Source organism: Clarias gariepinus, chromosome 19, assembly GCF_024256425.1.
Source record: "Clarias gariepinus isolate MV-2021 ecotype Netherlands chromosome 19, CGAR_prim_01v2, whole genome shotgun sequence".
NCBI lineage: Eukaryota > Metazoa > Chordata > Actinopteri > Siluriformes > Clariidae > Clarias > Clarias gariepinus.
In genome coordinates, this window is record NC_071118.1 from 19,687,547 (window position 1) to 19,707,511 (window position 19,965).

At 39.1% G+C, this 19,965-nt stretch overlaps 1 protein-coding gene across 7 annotated transcripts in view; it reads right to left on the reverse strand.

Moving 5' to 3' along the window:
* Positions 1–19,965, reverse strand: part of shroom3 (shroom family member 3) — an 82,642-nt gene that overhangs the window by 9,262 nt on the left and 53,415 nt on the right. For 6 of the 7 annotated variants that reach the window (XM_053478423.1, XM_053478421.1, XM_053478422.1 and 3 more), the window contains 7 exons: positions 11,824–11,958; positions 8,344–11,380; positions 6,782–6,834; positions 4,762–5,496; positions 3,384–3,743; positions 1,715–1,820; positions 1,253–1,534 (listed from right to left, as the gene is read on the reverse strand). In XM_053478423.1, the coding sequence (XP_053334398.1) occupies positions 1,253–1,534; positions 1,715–1,820; positions 3,384–3,743; positions 4,762–5,496; positions 6,782–6,834; positions 8,344–11,380; positions 11,824–11,958 (4,708 nt within the window). Of the gene's footprint in view, positions 1–1,252; positions 1,535–1,714; positions 1,821–3,383; positions 3,744–4,761; positions 5,497–6,781; positions 6,835–8,343; positions 11,381–11,823; positions 11,959–14,775; positions 15,057–19,965 lie in introns of those variants that run through there. The other variant, XM_053478424.1, reaches the window with a different exon arrangement.

Consider the following 19,965-nt stretch of genomic DNA (forward strand, 5'->3'; position numbering starts at 1 on the left):
ATAAGCAAAATTACCTTTGTTCACTCGTTCCCTATACTCTTTACAGTTTCCTTTAAACAGAGCAGTTTTTTTTGCCTACAGTTTGCAATCTAAGACGGCTGACTACTCTGTGCAGTCCACGTCAAAGGAAACTTCTAGCTGATCAGAAGGCAACACCAGTCAGTAGGAGACACCTGATGTATATTGTCCATATCATATTAGGTGCTGCATTTTCACACAGTTTTTTCTCACATCAGTAGAAAAGTGAATTGATTAAGTTACACATATTGTTTTAATGTGAATGGCTATTGAAGTATTTCAGAAACCGTTCCTGAAAAGCTCCTGGAAATTTCACACACGGCAGCATCTACAGGTGGCACAGGATGGTGCGGGAAACAAAAAACATCCTGTGTGTGGCAGCTCTATGAGGGGAAATGCATCTTTGATGGGAGAGGACAGAGAAGAATCGCAAGCTGTGCTGAGCTGACAGGAAGTGTATGAAACCTTAGATAACCACTCTTTACACTCTTTACTGGTACGCAGAAAATCATGACAGAATGCACTGCCCATCTGTGTCACAACAAACAACAAACACTGATTGGTGTTTATAGTGTAGTGTGTTTGTGAGTTATTCAACTGTTTAATTTAATTCCAGTAAAACACAATTCAATTCAAAGGGAATTCAACTGGAATTTTGATTACCTGATAGAACAAATGTGCGGAATGATAATTCCTTCATGATGAGATAAGGGTTAGGTCTTCCTATGCATGCAGAAAATATTATTTCCTGTTTATCCACCCAGTTTACGTGCTCTGAGTTTAGGCACTAAATTCCTGTTTAATTCGTGTTATTAAGTGGGATTTTTTAAAAGTGTTTTTTGGAGTTGCTTTATCTCAATATTATATTTAGCACTTAATTTTTTTCTCCCTTGATAAGACACTTAGACACTTTAGATTTTGGGACTTGATTTAAAGTACAATAAACAGAACTTTATAAAGTGGTTAAAGAGTTGTTGTTGGTGGTCTTTCGGCGGCTCCCGGCAAGGGGTCACCACAGCGTTCTGCACATACAAGCTTGGCACAGGTTTGACGCTGGATGCCCTTCCTGACACAACCCTTTAATTTTTTTCGGGCACTCAATCCAGTGGCTTGGGTTTGACTGGGAATCGAACCAAACCACCTACCACTGAGCCACCAGTGCCCCTGGGTAAAGGATAAAAAATACTTTTTGGCATCTGTGCAGTATTTGCATGCATGTGTTTGAATCTCTCACCTTCTCCTCGTCGCTTCCCTTTTCTGGCTCCCCCTGCAGGACGTTAAGGGCGTTCTCCACACGTGCCAGGCGTCCGCTCAGAGAAAGCAGCAAATTGACGATTTTTTCTAGGTCGCCGATGAACATGCGGTACTTGTCAGTCTCATTGGGTTTGCAGTGCTCCTGCACCAGCGCCTCTATCCTGCAGCCCAAAGTACAGTAGCACTGCTGCTCCTCGGCCAGTCTCTCTCTCTCTGTCCGCAATGCCTCTATGCTCGAGGTCAGAACCTGGAGGAGCTCCACCTATAAGAGAAGAGGGTACACTGTAATAAGTGCAAACAACAACTGGAACCCAGCAGAGATTCTTCTTTTTCTTGTTTTTCTTCTTATTATTATCCTGAGGTATAATCTAAATTCTATACTGAAAAACATTTTGGGACAAACTTAAAACTTAAAATTATTATAAATAGATGGGACTCAAACCTTCTTCTCATTAAAGTTGGACTCTTCCTCATCCAGATTAGTCTCTATTTTTCCCTGAACGGGGCTCGCATGATCCTCAGGAGGAACACACACTGTATTCTTAACACTGCATAAGGAAAAACAAACACATATAAAGCATTACTGAGACAAATAATGGTTGTACTGACAATCAGGTATATGTAAGATATGATCAATAATAATAACCTAAAAGTAACCATGGTCGTACAAAGACACACACACTTCTTCATATTAGCTAGCTGCTAAACTAGTCTCACAAGGAAATTTGATTTACATACAATGCTTGACTCTGACTTAAAATGTAATAAACTTAGTACTTACATAAAGTAAGTAGACATTATGCAACTACGTTATGATCTTAACTAAATCAAATGTCTACACAATATTAGACAAATTTCCATTGTATCTTGTATAATAATAATAATCATATGAAACACAACTTATAACCTCTTATGATCAAAACACATCAAGACACTCCGTTTTTATTGAATATGATAAATAAGATATCTTTAAATATCTACCTACACACTGATGTACAGTATTATTCTATTATTCAATAAAATGAAACAACTTTCAACAGACTTTTTCAGTGTTTCATTAAGGCGGCACGGTGGGTTAGATATTATCACCACCTCAAGGGTTAAGGTTTGAAGCATTGTGATTTTCTACGCTGGTTTCCAGCCGCAGTCCAAATGCATGTTTTGTAGGCTGACTATCATTTCCAATTGTAATTGGAAAATGATAGTGTATAAACCGATGTGAGGGTGTATGAGGTTGTTATTGTGCCAGGAGTGTTCCCTGGGATAGGCTCTAGGACCCTATGACCCTATTTAATTTAATAAAATTGATCTTTTTTTAATTATAATAGATTAAAGAGACACACATTTATAAAAGGACCATAGGTAAAGGATCCATATCTCTGTCAAGCAAAAATTTGTTCCAGCCTTTTACCACTAGGTGTTAGTGTTGTTACATTGTTTATCTGATTTAATGTAGAATTACAAAACACTACACAGGACTACATTTTCAAATCTAATAAAGCTTAATTGCATGTAATGCAGTGTAATAATTTGGTAAAAAAAAAAAAATTTAAAAAAGCATTTTTTTATGAGGGACGTTCAGGTCAAACCAGGACTTGGGATGAAATTTCTCACAGTTTTTATTCTCTGTGTTTTATTATTTTTTTACTATCAAAATTTTGTACTATCAAAAGTCCTGGTTTGACTTAAACTCCCCTCGTTCATCCCATGCGGATTACAAAATAAAATAAGTTCTTTATATTATTTTTGTTCTCTTCTATTTTGTATGCATCATCAACAGAAAGTGCCCAAGGTAACATCTGTCCACTTTGAGGCAGTGATTCTCAAACATCTTTACTGTAAAATAACCCCATGGACCTGACTCAACGTCTTTAGTTTTATGAACATAATCTATCATTTCAAGTTTTAGCCTAATTTCTTCAAAGTGTCAAGAATATTATGACAATCCATTACATCCATTTCTGTACAAGCCCAGTACAGAAGATGGTTGCTTGCTGGAAAAAACTTAAATCTTTTGTACATTATTTGTTTATTCCATCCCATCAGACATCCCATAATAATAATTCCCCATGTAACCCCAAAGGAGATGACATGACCATGTTTCACCTTACCTGTCACCCGCATGACTGCTGCCATTCTTGCCTTGGTGCCATGGACCAGAGGAGCAGAAAGGAAAGATGTCCTCCATCAAGTCCAGTGTAGTGGTGCTTGCCCAGATGTCCAGAAGAGGAACAAGAGCCTCATCCCGGCTTACCAGCTCCCGGGCAAGAGTCTCTACCCGGATCTCCACCTCCGTGCGCTCCCTCCTGGCCAGCAATGGCAATTCATGGCTTTCTGAGAGCTCTTCTGTCTCGGCTTCAGAGATCACAGCGATGATATTGGGGTCAGTGGTTACTGACAGGGTTAAGAGGTTATGCAACTGACCGTCTCTTTCTTGGTGGGTGGTTGTGACAGATGGATGCTCAGAGGTGCTGAAATGGATGCATGCAGGGTCATTAGTTTTCCGTTTCATTTGATTATTAAAAAAAAAAAATATCACAATTTATTATATGCATTAAAGAGGTATGAAGACAAAAAAAAAATAAAAAAAAAAAAAATATATATATATATATATATATTAATTTGTATTCAGCACATACTTAAATCTGGTCGCTTGTGGTAAGCACAAGCATACAGGATGTAAACAAGCAATTCAGATGTTTTACGCAAATGTGACACAGATCTGACTTTTTCATGGCTGTCTGAATGCACAAATGTGATGTTTTTCAGTCACTTTCTTATGCGGTCCTGAATCAGATTTATCTAATAGATGGTCATGTGATTTGAATGAGAACGGTCAGATCGAATTCATTCGACTTTAATGTCTTAATGTTTAAAGGACTTTTAGAGCTAGCAATAGTTTTCTTCTTCCTTCCCGACCTCAACAAATAACCGCTGGTCATCCTTTAAAATGAATCCGCATCCATTGTTTGAAATGTATGAGTGGTCGCACAAACATGATGTGTTGTATCTAATATAATTAAGTTAATATGAATAAAGACTTAATGTTGTGCGCATACAATCTGTTATCCAACAAATGAGGCCACGTTAGTCTCATATAAAAGTAACTTGTAATTATAAATGTAAACTGTCATGACATGGAAATCCGATCTGAACAAATAATCTGAATTGTGAAATATGGTTTGTGATGTAAATGTAGCCTAAGATGCGCGGTGATATGGATGGGAGAATACAAAAGGTAGAAAGACATTCAAATTTTGTTATAGGTGTAGGAATTTTTTTTAATCTAATTTTTTTCAATCTGGAACTATGTTGATGTTACTGTAGGATTGAGTGAATATAAAAAAAACAACAACATGGAGGTCAGCAGAGATAGATGGCTGTAATCTTCCAATAGCTGTGGAAACTGTATGGCAGTAGTCATATGTTTGGATGTTTGTGCTGAACATTACATCGGCACTTCACATGCGTATGTGCATTTATTTGTACCTGATCATCTTTTGTGATTCTTGAAACACTGTAATGCCGAGTGCCTCTTCCTTTATTTGGGACTGGTCTGATGGGTAGGGAAGTGAAGGTTCTTCAGATAGGTTTCCTTCTTTTCTTGACAGTGGGTTTAGTGGTGGAGAAGTTGGAGTTAAAAACACATCATCATCCTCCTCCTGTGAAACAGACTGGGCAAAGCCAAGACTAGACTCTGAGATCCGTAGAGAGTGGAGAGACCGAATGGGAGAGATATCTTTGGGAGAGTCTTTGGGAGAAGTGGGCAATCCAGAATGGCATGGCTCGTGAGGTGGGTTGAAAGAGAAAGATGTGAGCGACTCTGCAACTCCTTGGTGAGGAGCTGAAAGGTCATGGTCTGTCTTCTCCAAGTTGTTCGGTGCTTCTTTGGAACTGGTGGCATTGGCAGAATTTTGATTGTCCTTTTCTGAAAACGGAATTGTTTCATTTTCAGGAACAGTGCCTGGGAACGTAATGGCATCAAGGTTGGGTTGGCATTGTGTATTGTTGGTCCTTTGCCACTCCGAAGAGGAGAAAGGACAGGGCAATCCGACAGAAGCTGCCAGGCCTGAGGCGCTGTGAGACCGCGGTCGGTCTGAGTGGCGCTGTCGCTCCCGCCTTATCACGGGTGGCTGCGCCTGATTTAGACCCGGGTTTAGCGATGAGCTCCGTTCCAGACCAACTTCACTGAGTGATCTTTGCTCAGGTGCTACACTTGATGCTCTGTTCCACATATAGAAAGAAAAAAAAGGCTGTCAACATGACTAAAACAACATATTAACATATGTGTACATCTTCAAAATATCCTGTGCATATGTGATCTTTAGAAGATTACCCACCAAAGCACTGGTCATTCAATTAAAATGGTCATGCAATGTTTATAACAAATTGGGTTTTTTGGTTAATTTCTCCCCCCAACTTGGTCATTTGGCAGCTCCATTTTACTAGCCAGATGTCGCATAGCAACCAGAAAAGGTATAACGCTAATGCTTGCTGCCTTTAATACATGTGGAACCCAGTATGCAGTCCAAGGAAAATACTACCTGCCTCCCAGAGAGCATGGCCAATTTGCTTTCTTGGACAGACGGCTGTGGCAGCAAAACTAATGATATGTACAAAAGTTTAAAAGTGCTCCCAAATAACAACAGCAACACTAGTCAACTAAAACAGGTAGAAAATACATAAATTAAAAGGCATGGCATAAAAGTCACTGTTTTTTTTTACAGTTTTCATCCTGCATCACCATCAACTTGTTATATAAGGCATAGAGGTAAAGTACGTCCCATGCCGATTATTCCGTATTTTAGGTTGTAACAAGCTGCTCTAATCTATAATTTCTGTTGAAGATACAAACAATACTGAATTGATAGGAGAGGTAATACTGGAAGGCAGGTAAGCACACAACAGAAAATCTAACGTGAAAAATTGTTAAAATCAAACACAGACATCTAAAGTAGGACAAGGAACTGAACAAGGTATACCATGTGAATCAGGACATAACGTTTCACATAACATTTAGTTTATCAGCATGCTTGTCACTTTCACCTGCACTTAATTTAGTTTACTTGTTGTCTTGTTATGTAATTGGTGTATACACCATGCTTCTATGTGTTACTCGTCCCTTGCTGTTTTTAAGCTGTCTTGCATAACCATGGGTTCTGTGTTCTATGGTCCATCCAACCTTGTTCGCTATGTTTCCTTATTCTGGAGTTCTCTTTGTTTTATTCTTTGTTCCCTTCTTTGAGGTTATTTAACAACCAGTAAAATGACACATGTAACAATAATCTAGTGTTTACGAGATCTGTGCTTCGGGTGCAGCATTCTCTTGTGATTTTTGTGGGTGGAAATGCACTAATCTTGGCCGATCTGCTTCTTTAGAAGACAGAGCAAAATGAATAGACAAAAATCTGCTCATCTTTAACACACACACACACACACACACACACACACATACACATACACACACACACACACACACACACACACACACACACACACACACACATACCTGTTTACTTTAGAAACACTCCCGAACAATCTGAGGTCTTTGGCCAAGGCATCCTAGAAGTAAAAAAAAAGAAAAAAGAAAAACAGAAAACATAATTGGGGAGGTAAACAGCAACAGGGAAATGAAACAGACCAGAGGAAGTTAACCATTATACTGTAATTACAAAGGCAGGAGCCTTCTGGTCCAAACAGGCAGTTTGGTACGGCATTATATGATGACCAAACAACCAATAATGAGAAATATTAGAAAAATCAAGCCAATCTTAGCCATTTTGCTCCCATTTTGCGTTTTACAAAAATTAATGTCATAAAAAACAAGTAATGTGTGAATTTTTTTTTTATTCTGGTTTTGTTTGACCTGCTCCTGCCATTGATTTAGGGTTTTTTGTGTATGTAAAGTTAAAACAATTCCATAATGTAATATACAGTAAAAAAAAAATAGTGATTGGTATTTTAACAACAACCCATTTAAGACTGGAACCTTACTTTATACTGACATAGTGATGTCACAATACTTGACTGCAAGATCAAGGTCCTCACCGGTTGTTGACAGAATTTGCAAACTATCAAAATCGAACCTTTTTTCAGATTTCTGCAAACTGTCCATTAAAATAAGTCATAATAAATCATAACTTATACACTGATGTCTATAGAACTTAATTCTTTCCTTTCTGACTTGCCATCTCTTGCAGTCTCCGTAGTAACTGTCATGTGAAAAATATTTAGGTGCAGGGTAATTTCCCCTAAAGATAAACAGAGATCCTTAACCATGTCACATATTTTAAGCCTGAAACGGTGGCAGATTATCCATTATCTCCCATGACTACTCCCTGTAGTCATGGAAGAACTGCGTTTATCACTTCAGCCCATCTTTCAGAGCGATGCCTGCCACCAGGCTCTGTGGCACCAAACAGGAAGTGAAGAGATTGGAATATTTCCTGAAGTGGGCACCAAGTGGTTTCTTTATAGTTCTTTACTGAGAGAAAAAAGGGATGAGACAACAACCCACTTCCTCCTCAATACAGAGCTCATGAGATTCATTTGAAATCCATAAATATGGGTTTGGTCTTGTCCTCTTAGGGCTAAGTAAAATGCTTTATGTATAAGGTTTATTTACCAGCATTATTATTATTTTTATTGATATTATTACATATTATTTTTATACATATATATATATTTTTTACTTTTTCTAAAATATTTTTATTGTAAGGAAAGGATTAGGGAAGGGAAGGAAATTTTGGAGCACACTGATTTGCATATCAATTCCCTGTATGAAGAACAATGACCTGTTCCTTAAAATCAGCCCAACATGTTAATATTTTACCTATTTTGTTGGCCCTTTGCACCAGTGCATCTAATTAAATCAAGCCTCTACTATATGATGTCTTTTTTCATGGTGATTAAAAATAACCGGGAGTTATTATTTAACTTCAAAGATATGAAGTCATGTCACAAAGGTCCTTCTCAAACCTTTAAACCTAAATAACTGGATATTATCTGATACCAAAGGAATAAAAATGTATACAGTGCTAATGTCTTAAAAACTTAAAGCAAATTTATTACCAGATTGTGGTTTTCCACAGTCGGAGAGGATTTTGATCTGAAGTGCTGAGAAACAAGATGACCTTCTTTGCGATCTAAGAGGTCCTCTGCAGAAGCTGATTTCCCTGAGCTTCTGGCTGAAACTGCTTTTTCAAAAATCTCATCTAAGCTTTGACTAGCAGGAGTATTGTGGGAGTGAGCCAAGTTTGGATCTGGAGCATGATTGGGAATGATTCTCTTTGCTTGCCTTTCTGGTTTCTGTGGTTCTGCAATCTGTGGTCTAAAGGAAGGGTGATAGTTTTCTGATTTTGACCGAGTGTGGCTATTTATTTTAGAGTGCAAAGGATATTGTGTATTGGCTGTAAGAGTGAAAGACTGGCGGTTAACTTCAGAGATGCTCTCTCTTCCTGGTTCCTGAAGAGAGCTCATGCTAGTTGTGGAGGTCCGGCTTTGTGAGTCCATGGCCAAACAGGAGGTTGACTGCATGTAGGCACTATGAGGACGATGAAGACGTCCTTCCATTCGTCGACCAGTCTTACGCTCCACATAATCAGCCAAAGCATCTTGCTGCATTTGCTTTAACTCAGGTTTAGAAGTGCCCAATGTAGTACCTGAACTACGAGTAGCTACAAGTTCAAACATCCTTCGTCGATCTGCAACACTTGTCTCAGGGAGCTGGAATTGCGGTGGTACCTTCCTTTGAAATAAGCTAGACTCTTGATCAGAAGTTCCGACCTCATGAATGTTCTCCGGCTCAGAGTATGACAATTTCTTTTGTTCCATGGTCAATCTTTTTCGTCCACATATTCGCATAACTGTAGGCCCTACAGGAGGCACTCTTGGAAGCTCAGGAGCAGTGGCCTTGTCTGGTAGCTCGATAGGAATAACATGCCGTTCCTTAGGAGTGTGTGGAGATGTGGGTTTGGGGCACGTATTCGTTCCCTTTCTATCCAGGGACATATGCTTCGCAGGAACAGGAGGAGGGTTTATGTTTAAGTCTCGTCTTCTGAATGAAGTGGATCTCAACACCTTAGACTGAGCATCCTTAATGCTGTCTCTGTATGCTCGAGTACAGGTAGTGTCAGGAACTGTGCCTAAAATGTCTTGATGGCCTTCTTTCCATTGTATATCCTTGCTGTTTTCCTCGAGATGAAAAGTGCTCTTGCTCCTATGAAAGTCTTGGCCATTTTCTTCATTTAGCTGGAAAGAGCTCTTGCTTCTGTGTAGGTCATGCGGTTTCCTATGTTGAGCTTGATCAGTGCTAACATACCCTGGCTGTAAATCCTGTAATGATTCTGCATTTCCCTCATGTCTGGTGCCCCAACACCTTCCTTGAGGAACATACCCTTTCTGCAGTCCAGACAGGGACCACTTGATGCTGGGGGTAGCCTGACTTGGACAAACTGAGGAGCTGTAATTGGAGAGGGTGTGACTGTGACTACGTGGTTTGGTCTGCTGTCTCTCAAAGTGACTGACTTTTTCCATTACTGACATGCTACGTTCAATTTGGTTGCTGCTAGTGGTGCTTTGTGGGGTATCACATCTCTGAACCTCTACTAGTGCATTCTCAAGTCGGGTTAGGGGATGATCCAGGTCTTGGTCCCTCTGCTGATAGGTGTTGGGTTCGTTGTGGAACCTACCTGAAGTGTTGATTCTTTGATCATTTCCTTGAGGTAGGGCATGTTCCTGTACAACCTCACATAATGAGTAAAATGGTTGTAGATGGACATTCTGTTCTTGACATCTGCTTAGCTCTTCCTCTCTGGGTTGTCTATAAGACTCCATAACATCCATGCCATGTGAGTATCTGGGTTTCTCTCGCCTTGGCTGAACAGGGGTGTAAGGATCCTTTCTTTCCTGGCCTATGGACAACACTTGAGGCTTGGACCCCTGAGTATGAAAATGAGACCTATAAAAGCCACATTTGGTCTGTGGGTCATCTTTCACTTGGTTTGTCTGTTTAGGTTGCGGAAAAACAAGTGATTGGACAGAATTGGAGTAGGAAGCGGTGCTTTGGTATCCATTTTCTGTTGTCATCCTAACATCAGAATCCGTTTCTCCACAGTGTTCTTTCTGAGGGATAGGTTTGCTCTCCTTGGCAAGTGCTGGGTATACAGTACTAGAGCTTGGGATTGTAGTCGGCATCTGTGCAAAATGGGGCTCTGGCAGTGGAACAGGGTAGATGCTGGTCGGCAGCATGGCAGATCCAGGCTGAGATAAAGGTGGAAGGCTTTGCTTGGGTTTAACTGTTGGGCTACTTTCTGGACTCTTTTCAATTACTGTGTGAAGTTGACCCTCTATTCCAAATGATGGTTTTCCTGATGCCACAGAACCACTAGAGTGATGCCAAGAACCCTTTTGGAGAGCCCGTAAAGACCGAGCCTGCTCAAGACTGGACCAAGAGCTGGGTCGCTCATGATTCCGAGTCGCTGCATAGCTGTCACTACGTAAGGGAGGCGAAGGCGCCCCCTTTAGGTTATCGTAAGAGTTGTCATTGTGTGTTTGGCCCCATGCTGGACCTGCACTATGACGATGAGATGTGACTGTACCACAATGGCTGTTTCCACTACTATTGTTGCTGCCACTGGTGCTGTTAGAACGATGACAAACCCTGTCCTGTGTGCTTCCACATCTAGACTGTCCTTTGGTCTCATTTGTTTTTATCCCTGCTGCAGAAAGGACCTCTTGCTCTGCTGACACACCCTGTTGAGAGTCATATACTGTGCGGACATAACGAATATCAGCCTGATGCATGCCTTCTGTAGTTCTATGTTGAGGGACACTGTCCATGGAGTATGACCGCTCCTTGCTGAATGATGGCCCAGCTGCAAGGTATTCTGGAATACTTGAGCTGGTAGAAAAAGAACTGTATGCAGAATCACGTTTGCTGTGGAGATGGTCAATGCTATTTGAGGATTTGGAGACTGACAGCTGATTGCAGGAACTGTAAGCAGGGTGTGAATGATCTAGGCTTTCCATACTTCCCCTTGAGCTGTACTGGTCTGGACTTTTCCTCAGATATCCTGCGTCATAACTTGACAGGTCTGTGGTAGAGGCGCTGTGATTAAAACATAAACATACAGCTAATTTTGGCTTGTATATAAGGTAACCAGGAAAATGTAGAAACGAAACTCACAAGACATCAAAAAATGACCTAGAGATTAAGATTTAGGCTGAATTTAATAGCAATCTTCTCGGAAAAATGGACAGTGTCTAGTACTACTCCTTGTGTGCATTACGGGTGCTGGTTAAAGTAATGATTGCTTTGAACTTGGATCAACATCAAACAGAGTAATTTAGTTCCTGTTTAAAGATAATAAAATTCGTATCTTTAAACAAGGTGGTATTATTTTCCCTCTTCAAGTGTAACATGATATTCCTTTAAGGACTAGACAGATGTTCGCTTGTTGTATTGTAAACAAGAACAGTGTTATTCTAAATAACTCTCTATACATTTACTTTCCTCATTAGATATTGTTTTAACATCTATTCTTGTCTGACCTGGCATGGTAGCTTTGGTGCCAGGGAGCTCCCATGGCACCCTGGGATATCTGCATCATGCTGCCAGAGTCCAGAGGGCCCTCGCCCACCTTAGCAGAGTGCCAGGAATGAGGACGGGACACAGGCTCACTGCTCCTGAAAAAAGGGATAGATGAGTACAGCTGTTAAGGCACAAAGCAGGTGAGGACAAGGCAATACTGATTAATAACACACAAACATATTTCAAGTTATATTTTAATTATCTAAAGCAGCAGATAAAATCAAACCTTTTTCCCTGATCTCTAGCATTAACTGGTTAAATTATTGTGTTTGAGCAAAGAAAATAACCAAGGAGATTTTAAATTACAGGAAATGAATTAAGAACCCTTCAACACATTATCAAAATCTGGAAGAATTGTGCTGAACCATGAATTGTACTAAAAATCATGAATGGAAATCGCTTAAACACCTGGTCAAGTTGCATGGTGAAACAAAATCAACAGTAAATAATAATAAGTAAAAGAATTTCAATACAGACACAATGTGAAAGGAACTCACAGGATTGGGACTAAACAGCTGTATGGTCATAAGAAAACCACTTGTTAGTGAGAGTAAGATTGGACTTCTCTAGGATTGGAACAGACAGGGTGTATATTTATGTGTACATACAGCAAATGAGCCGTGAGTGCCCATGATCCTGTCATCAATTTACTGGTACGTAATTGACAATCATCGTTAAGGTGTTAATGTTGAGGCTGATTGATATACATTGATAGCTTTTCTTTACACAGTGCAATTTTAGAAATTCTGCATTCACTGTAACAGGAAGTGAGTCAGTGCATCTTTAAAGCGGAGAGTTTAAAGCACCATGCTCATTTTCCACCTATTTAAAAAAAGGCACTTTTATTAATACTTTCTTAACGCTTACCTACGCTCCACCTGCAATTCCACTTGTATACATTATTATTAACCTATCAAACCTAACTGACCTTCTTAACACATACACTTATAAAGTGTTTAAGCTATGCAAAAAGATAAACAAGCCAAATGAATGCCATTTAACCACTCAAATGCCCAAAGACTCCACTGGGGAGGGATGCCTCAAATGCAATTTTGAGAAAGAACATGTGGAATTGTTTTTTTTATCAGACCTAAAAAAAAACTATTACGGTCCTAAAGCATCTTCAAAGAAACTAATAATTACTGTCAGGACATCCTGGACTGAGAATTTCTCCTTTTTTTAGGGGAAATGTATCACATATAATAGTTTCCTATTTAAATCAATTGTGGTGGCTATATGTTAAAAAATAATCGTTTTTTATTTAAACGAAAATGGCGCAGAAGTTCAGGTTAATACGTAATATACAGGGGAAGCAGCAAACGGTCACACAACCACAAAATGCTGGTAAGGCATTGCTTTGTAAAAAGAGTTTTTCAGCACAAACGCACACGCAGTGCATCCCTGATACTGGTCCTGATGCTGGGATGTGGTGTATAAGTTAATCTTACAGTTGCATTGATCTGATTATCCTACATGTCTATCAATGACTAAAAAAAAGGAAACAAAAGGACAATTAAAAAACTGTCTATAAACATTTTTATAAAATAAATACAGTGGGATACACTGGGATTTAGTGCTGAACTCCTGACAAGACACAGGGCACGTAAATTGGGTGGATATAAACAGGAAATGGTCTTGTCTATATACATAGGAAGAGATAATCAGTTCATCTCTTCATGGACAAATAATGGCACTACATTTCTGACATATTTGCTCTATCAAGTGATCAAAATTCCTCTTGTGGTTTTCAGAAAAGGGTTAAACAAAATGTTATATTAAACAATTATACAATACAAAATGTAATGCAAAATGTACTGCAAAAAAAACCCATACAACTCAAACAGTATTGTAAAAGCATATGTACTGCAATAACCACCGCACAATTTACTTTGTGTTTCACAAAACATATTTTAGAATGTTACAAAACGTGCTAGCGTCAAAATAATCTAAGAACAAAACACCAATATTTATCCGTATATAGTTAGTATATCACTTAGCCTATATTACGAAAGTTATAAACACTCATTTCCTGTACTAGCCTCTTAATTTCCTTAATTTTTTTTTTTTTACATTTTACTTTAGTTAGATCAGAGAAAAAGATAAAAAATTTTGTTCTCTGTCCCGAATAATTTCCTGTAGTGCAAAATCGATCACATGGGACACACTTATTTACACCATTTCATCTTAGCTAATCGCATGCTATCTTTTAGAAATAAACCACGGTACATTTTACAGCGATTTACTGAGAACTATAAAGTACTGTAATATCTTAAATATAAATAAATAATATAATAATATATATCACGTTTCAATTCATAAGTCACTTATACTTAAACAACGCTACTTACACTCAATGCACCCTGCTACTGAGGTAGAAGTTAGGGGTCTTACTCAAGTACACAACCAGGGCAGCTAGGTGGGACTGGAATCTAAATACATGACTTTTTAAATCCAAAATTCAAAACCGTAACCTTTGAACAATGTCAACTAGCTTATAAAACCTGCAGTAATCACTAAACCACCTGTGAACCTGGAGAAAACCTGATCGGAGACTACACATCCACACAACATCAAACCTCCTTTAACAACAAAATACAAAAAATATATTTGACTCACAATATAAGCACTGTGTATATTAACTGCTACTATAAAAGCAATAAAATCTTAGATGGAGTACATGAATATAAATTCTAATCAACACTTTCAGATCAGATTTAACAATTCATCAATGCTGGGGAGTAAAAAAAAAAAATCGCAATAACACTTCTGCTGACTTCCCACTGCAATGCAACTTGTTCTTGACTACTTTTATAAGAGCAGAAGGAATTGCCCATGAAGCACCTACTGGCTCTTATTCAGTGCACACACACACACACACACACACACACACACACTATTTTAGTGACTGTTACCTGGAAGTGAACCTGAGGACCTTGGAAATAAGGCCGTTGACCCCGGTCTCTGCCGGTAGCTTGCACAGCTCTCCATCGGACCTGCCGAGCTCTGACCTTTTCTGCTTTTTGCGCAGTTTCCTGCGGTAAAACGACCCGAGCAGCTCCATTCGCAACTTCTCTCATGAGCTCTTGCGTTCAAATGGAGGAGAACAAGCAGTCCCCAGTGTTGACCAACATGAAGATGCGTACCGTCATTCAAACACGCAATTAAACACCATTACCGTGCAATTAAGCATCATTACAAGGCAGTAAACATCCGGACTCTGTGGAACTAACCCTGAGAACGGACAGAGGGGATAAGAGCGAGAAAGAGAGAGAGAGAAAGCGGGAAAGAGAGAGAGAGAGAGAGAGAAAAAGAGAGAAAAACTGTGAGGTGGAAAACAAATAAACAGATAAAGGGATAGAGAAAAATTATTTTATAAAGTAAATCAATCAAAGGATTGGAAGGAAGGATTGTTTCAAAGAGCCGTCACACAATCTCATCATCTCATAATTTCTGCGAGATTTACCCATGGTCACACAGACCTTCCCGACATAAGCCGAGCCACAGGAATGTAGAGGATATGAGACACACACTCAAGTGCTTAAAAACACATTACTCAAAAACACCTTTCTTCCCCTTCTGTCTCTTTCGGCTTCTATCTAAGGCTTTCTCCTGCCACCTCCCTTCTTAATTCCCTCACTCTATCCTCTGTGGTCAAGCTAAAACCGGGTGTGTCTGAGTGCCGAAACTTTATCTGAGCTTTGGGAACTCTGCTCCTTAATCTGTTTTATCTGAGGAAACCGAAACTTGAGAGTAGATTAGACGGAGGGAGGGAGAAACCGAGAGCAGAGCGGATGGGGTGAGGACTGACTGAGGACACGACGAGATACTGTCTGTCTGTCGACATGAACAGCCCTTCCATGGCACTGTCGTGGTCTGGCTGTACAACTCACACTCCTCCTTGGTAATTGTTCCTGACCTTTCACATAAATTTGAGATACGATTGCATTTATAGAACTTTTCAACTTTTCTCTACCAATGTGCTAGGATGTTTATTTGTTAGGAGCTATAAGGCAATCTCTGCAACATATTCCACTCTCTCTTATTATTGCATGTAGATTATATAAAAAAAAAAAAATTGAATGGCCTATGCTCGACTTAAGAGCAAACATTTTTAACTTACATCTAGCAGCTCTCATAAACACCAAAATGTGACTCACTCGTTATATCAAATGCTCATTTCCTAATATTAAATTTAATTCAATTAAATTATGTAGATTCAATTAAAGAAATATGAACAAATGTTTTACCGTGACAGGGTGAAAAGTATAATATTTGTGAGTGTATGTTTAAAAAATATTTACCTTAGGTTCGTACTATAAAGGCTGAGCTGGGCAAGTGGTGCTCCCTTCCTCTATCCAGATAAGTGTGTTGAGAATAAATGTTCTTTCTCGTTTATTATATTTATTTCAGTCACTTCCCTGATATTTATCTGGGCCTTTTTTAAGATCTAAACAAACACACTTTGCCAAATTTAGTTGAATAATAAAAACTCTAGGTTACAAATTGCTCATCTTATAAACCTTAAGGATGAAGGAGGAGCTGCGCTCCCAGATTCGCATTTTTATTACCAAGATGCTCAAATTAAACATTCGCTGTCTGGTCAAAAACAAGTTCATGTGTGACAGTTCATGTGTGACAACGATTCCTCATGCTCCCAGATCCACTCTTGGAGTCACAATGTGAGTCCTGAAACATGTCTGTGCCACCAGGGAAGAAAAACTACATAAATCTGATAACCTGGTCAATTTAGTACATTCATGTCATCAGCTGATTTCATTTTATTGCCACATAACGTTGCTGTGACTAGACCTGAGCAACTGAACCACCCCAGATCATAACACTGCCTCCAGAGGCTTGTACAGTGGCCACTCTTCATGATGGGTGCATCACTTAATGCGCTCCGCTTCCTACCCTAATGCGCCCACGCGTTCTGGAATAGAATCAATCTGAACTCACATGACCTTTTTTCCATCGCTCCAAAGTCCGTCTTTATGCTTCCTAGCAAACTGAAGCCTTTTTTCTGATGCGTCTCACTAACAAGTTTTTTTATGGCCACACAGCTGTTTAGTACCAGTGCTGCGAGCTCTCATCACATGTGTGTATATGGAAATGCTCTCACTTTCACTGTGTGTTAAACATAGATACTTTATGGTTGTTGTTTTTTTTTATCATGCAACTTCACCAAGTGTTTAAGTGATCTTCATTTAAAACTTTTTCTGACTACATTTCTTCAACAAAGTTGAGGGTTCAGCACTATCCTCCTAGGTTTTAATAATGTACTGAAGGATTCTTAATCCAGTTCAAGTAATTTCAATTCTCCTTAGTTCTTTTTTTGTTTTGTTTGATGCAGCCAAATAATTTGACAGCTTCTAAAATAGTGGGGGTTTTTTTAGCCGGGCGGTGGAATCACTATCTTGTTCTTCGTTATTGTTAATATTTCTGCCATTTATTAATTGTATAAGGAATGTTAGTAACATTTCACAGTATTACATAATGTCTAATGTCCTGTGGCCCTGGAGGGACATGAGAGCCCACTTAAAGTTACCAGGTGGTATTTCATTAATGTCTCCAGTTGCATCCAGATTTTCATCATTTCATCATTAAAAACTGGTTTCTCGAGGTTGAACACATTTAATTAATGTGTCTGTTTTCTGACAACATTCAACGTGATTTTTTAGACCTGCAAAATCTGTAAAAATATCCAAATTCTGAATTTTTCAGATTTTTGCAGATCTGACCACATTAATTCCGAAAGGACTCTTGAATGTGTCTGACATTGAGCAAATTCTTATTGCATTTATTTCCACACTGACTCCAAAATTGTTTTTTTTAAATAATTTTTAATGTATAGATGTTTGCATTTGAGGGGGTAAAAGAATGCCATTTCTTTATGATCCTGCAGACCATGCGCTCTCAACTACTCACACACTGGCAGGCAGCACAACATCCTGGACAGTTAGGGTGAATTGTTTGCTATGTTTGTTTAGAATTGTAAGTAAATCTAAACAAAATGATGTGGAATCAAGATATTTATAAAATTGTGTTACTTATAGAATTGCAATACAAATCGAATCAGCACCTAGATATCGTGATAATATTGTATTGGCTGCTTCTTGGTGATTCCCTTCCCTAGAATGTCCTGCATCCTAAATGTGATAAAAATGTCAGTTATTCCTTTCAGCACTGTGACAATATTAAGCCTTACATAAGCAACAAACTACATAATAAATAAGCCCTATTTCATGTTCATGACCAATTACAAAAAGTTTTGGAACATCAGCGGAGTATCATCTTTATGATGTTTCTAAGAAATGTTTTATGTTGATGTAGGTTAAAACAGAAGTACTGTCTCAAACTTTAGGCTCTCTCAGATCACAACATTTTTCACTCTTAAAAAGTTGACCTGTGCCAAAAATTGGATGTATCCTGGGAATGTTGCATACAGTAGAACCATACAATAGAAGTAGCAGTGAAGATCAGTTTTCAGTGAAACTGATCATGTATAGGGACTGGACTGAAAATGAGGAACAAAAAACGAGAGATGAAAAAGTCCTTCAGGAAGCCTAACTATTTCTCAAGACTGCATTGAAAAATCCAAAAAAGTCTGTCTATTTTGGAAATAAAACAAAAAAAATGAGGGGGTGTCCCAATACTTTTGCACAGCATTGTATGTACAAGTACTAAACATATAACTTAACAGACTCTTTAATCAACCCTGGACTATACTTACCTATTTATATTATAAACATGTTTACATTTTTTGTGTGTACATTTGACCACATAGTTTCACATTCCGCTTGCAAGCGCAGGTGCCAAATCTTTAAGCGCAAAAGCAAAACACAAACTAGCTAAAATGTCCATAAAGTAATGTAACATCTCAAACTACAGCACTGCTAACTCCAAGATAAAAGATCACTCTCTGTAATCTGTTGCACGTTCTCTGAGCATGACAAAACAAACTCGAATTAATGGCTACGTCCCAAAGCTTGCTTTTAGGGTTGGTTTTCAAATCGCTAATCCTGACAAGCCACGGCAAACACAGCCAACACACATACCACCCCTGCCAAAACTTGTGATTTTTTTTCCCTTGTTGGGAAACATGTAGAGATACGATATCAAATACCAGACAAACCACACTATTATGGTCCTGGAGAGGAGGGGGATCTCAGGCAGTGACCATAGACTCCCACGAGGACTTCAGATCCTAATCTCCTTCCCATTACAGAGAGATTCTGTCACTACCATGCTCTCCTGGTCCTAGAGGACGTGAGAATGTAATGTCCCCAATGACAGACGACTCCCCAAAATGTGAAGGCATCAGGGTGGGGTCAAGATGACCAGGGAGGAGAAGAAACAGAATTAACTCAGGAAATAACGTGTAGTCTACAGTATTTTATGAGCTGGGTAAAGGCGGTATGCATGGACTTTAGGAATGTATGGATAGTACTGGGCGGTGAACTGTGCATGCACTTCTTGCTGTTTTTTTTATGGTGTTAGTACCATGTAGGGACCGTAGGGGGCATAATAGGATAGTAAAAATGAGGGAGTGAAATAGATGGGTACAAACAGCAAGACGAGAACTGGTAAAAGGAGGGCAGCATGAATGATTCAGAGTGCAGGGATATAGTTTCTGAAACTACAGTAATGTTCGGTCAGGCTGCTCGATTCCAATAAAGCTGGGTTTTCCTCCTCTTTAACTCACAACAACTGTGAAACCAGAATCCTGGTAATGGAAAGTTAATAATAACAACAGTGTATATATAATAACAGGTACATTCGTCTGTTCAGCTGTTTATATTACACAAATACCATCTTACAGGATAAACGACACTCGATGGCCAACACCTGACTATCCCATCCGTACCTGGGCCGCAAATGTGGAAGTGTGCAATAGTACATGATGCCTTTGTATGTATTATTGTTACAATTTGATGCCCAAACCTCTTCTAGCATGACAATGCTTCGTGCATGGGTAGTTAAAGGTCGACTCAAAACAACTCAAATGGCCTGCATGGAGACCTGACCTCAACGCCAATGACCACCTTGATGAACTAGAATGCTGACTGCACCCCAGCTGACTAGTGGTTTTGTGGCGGTAAACA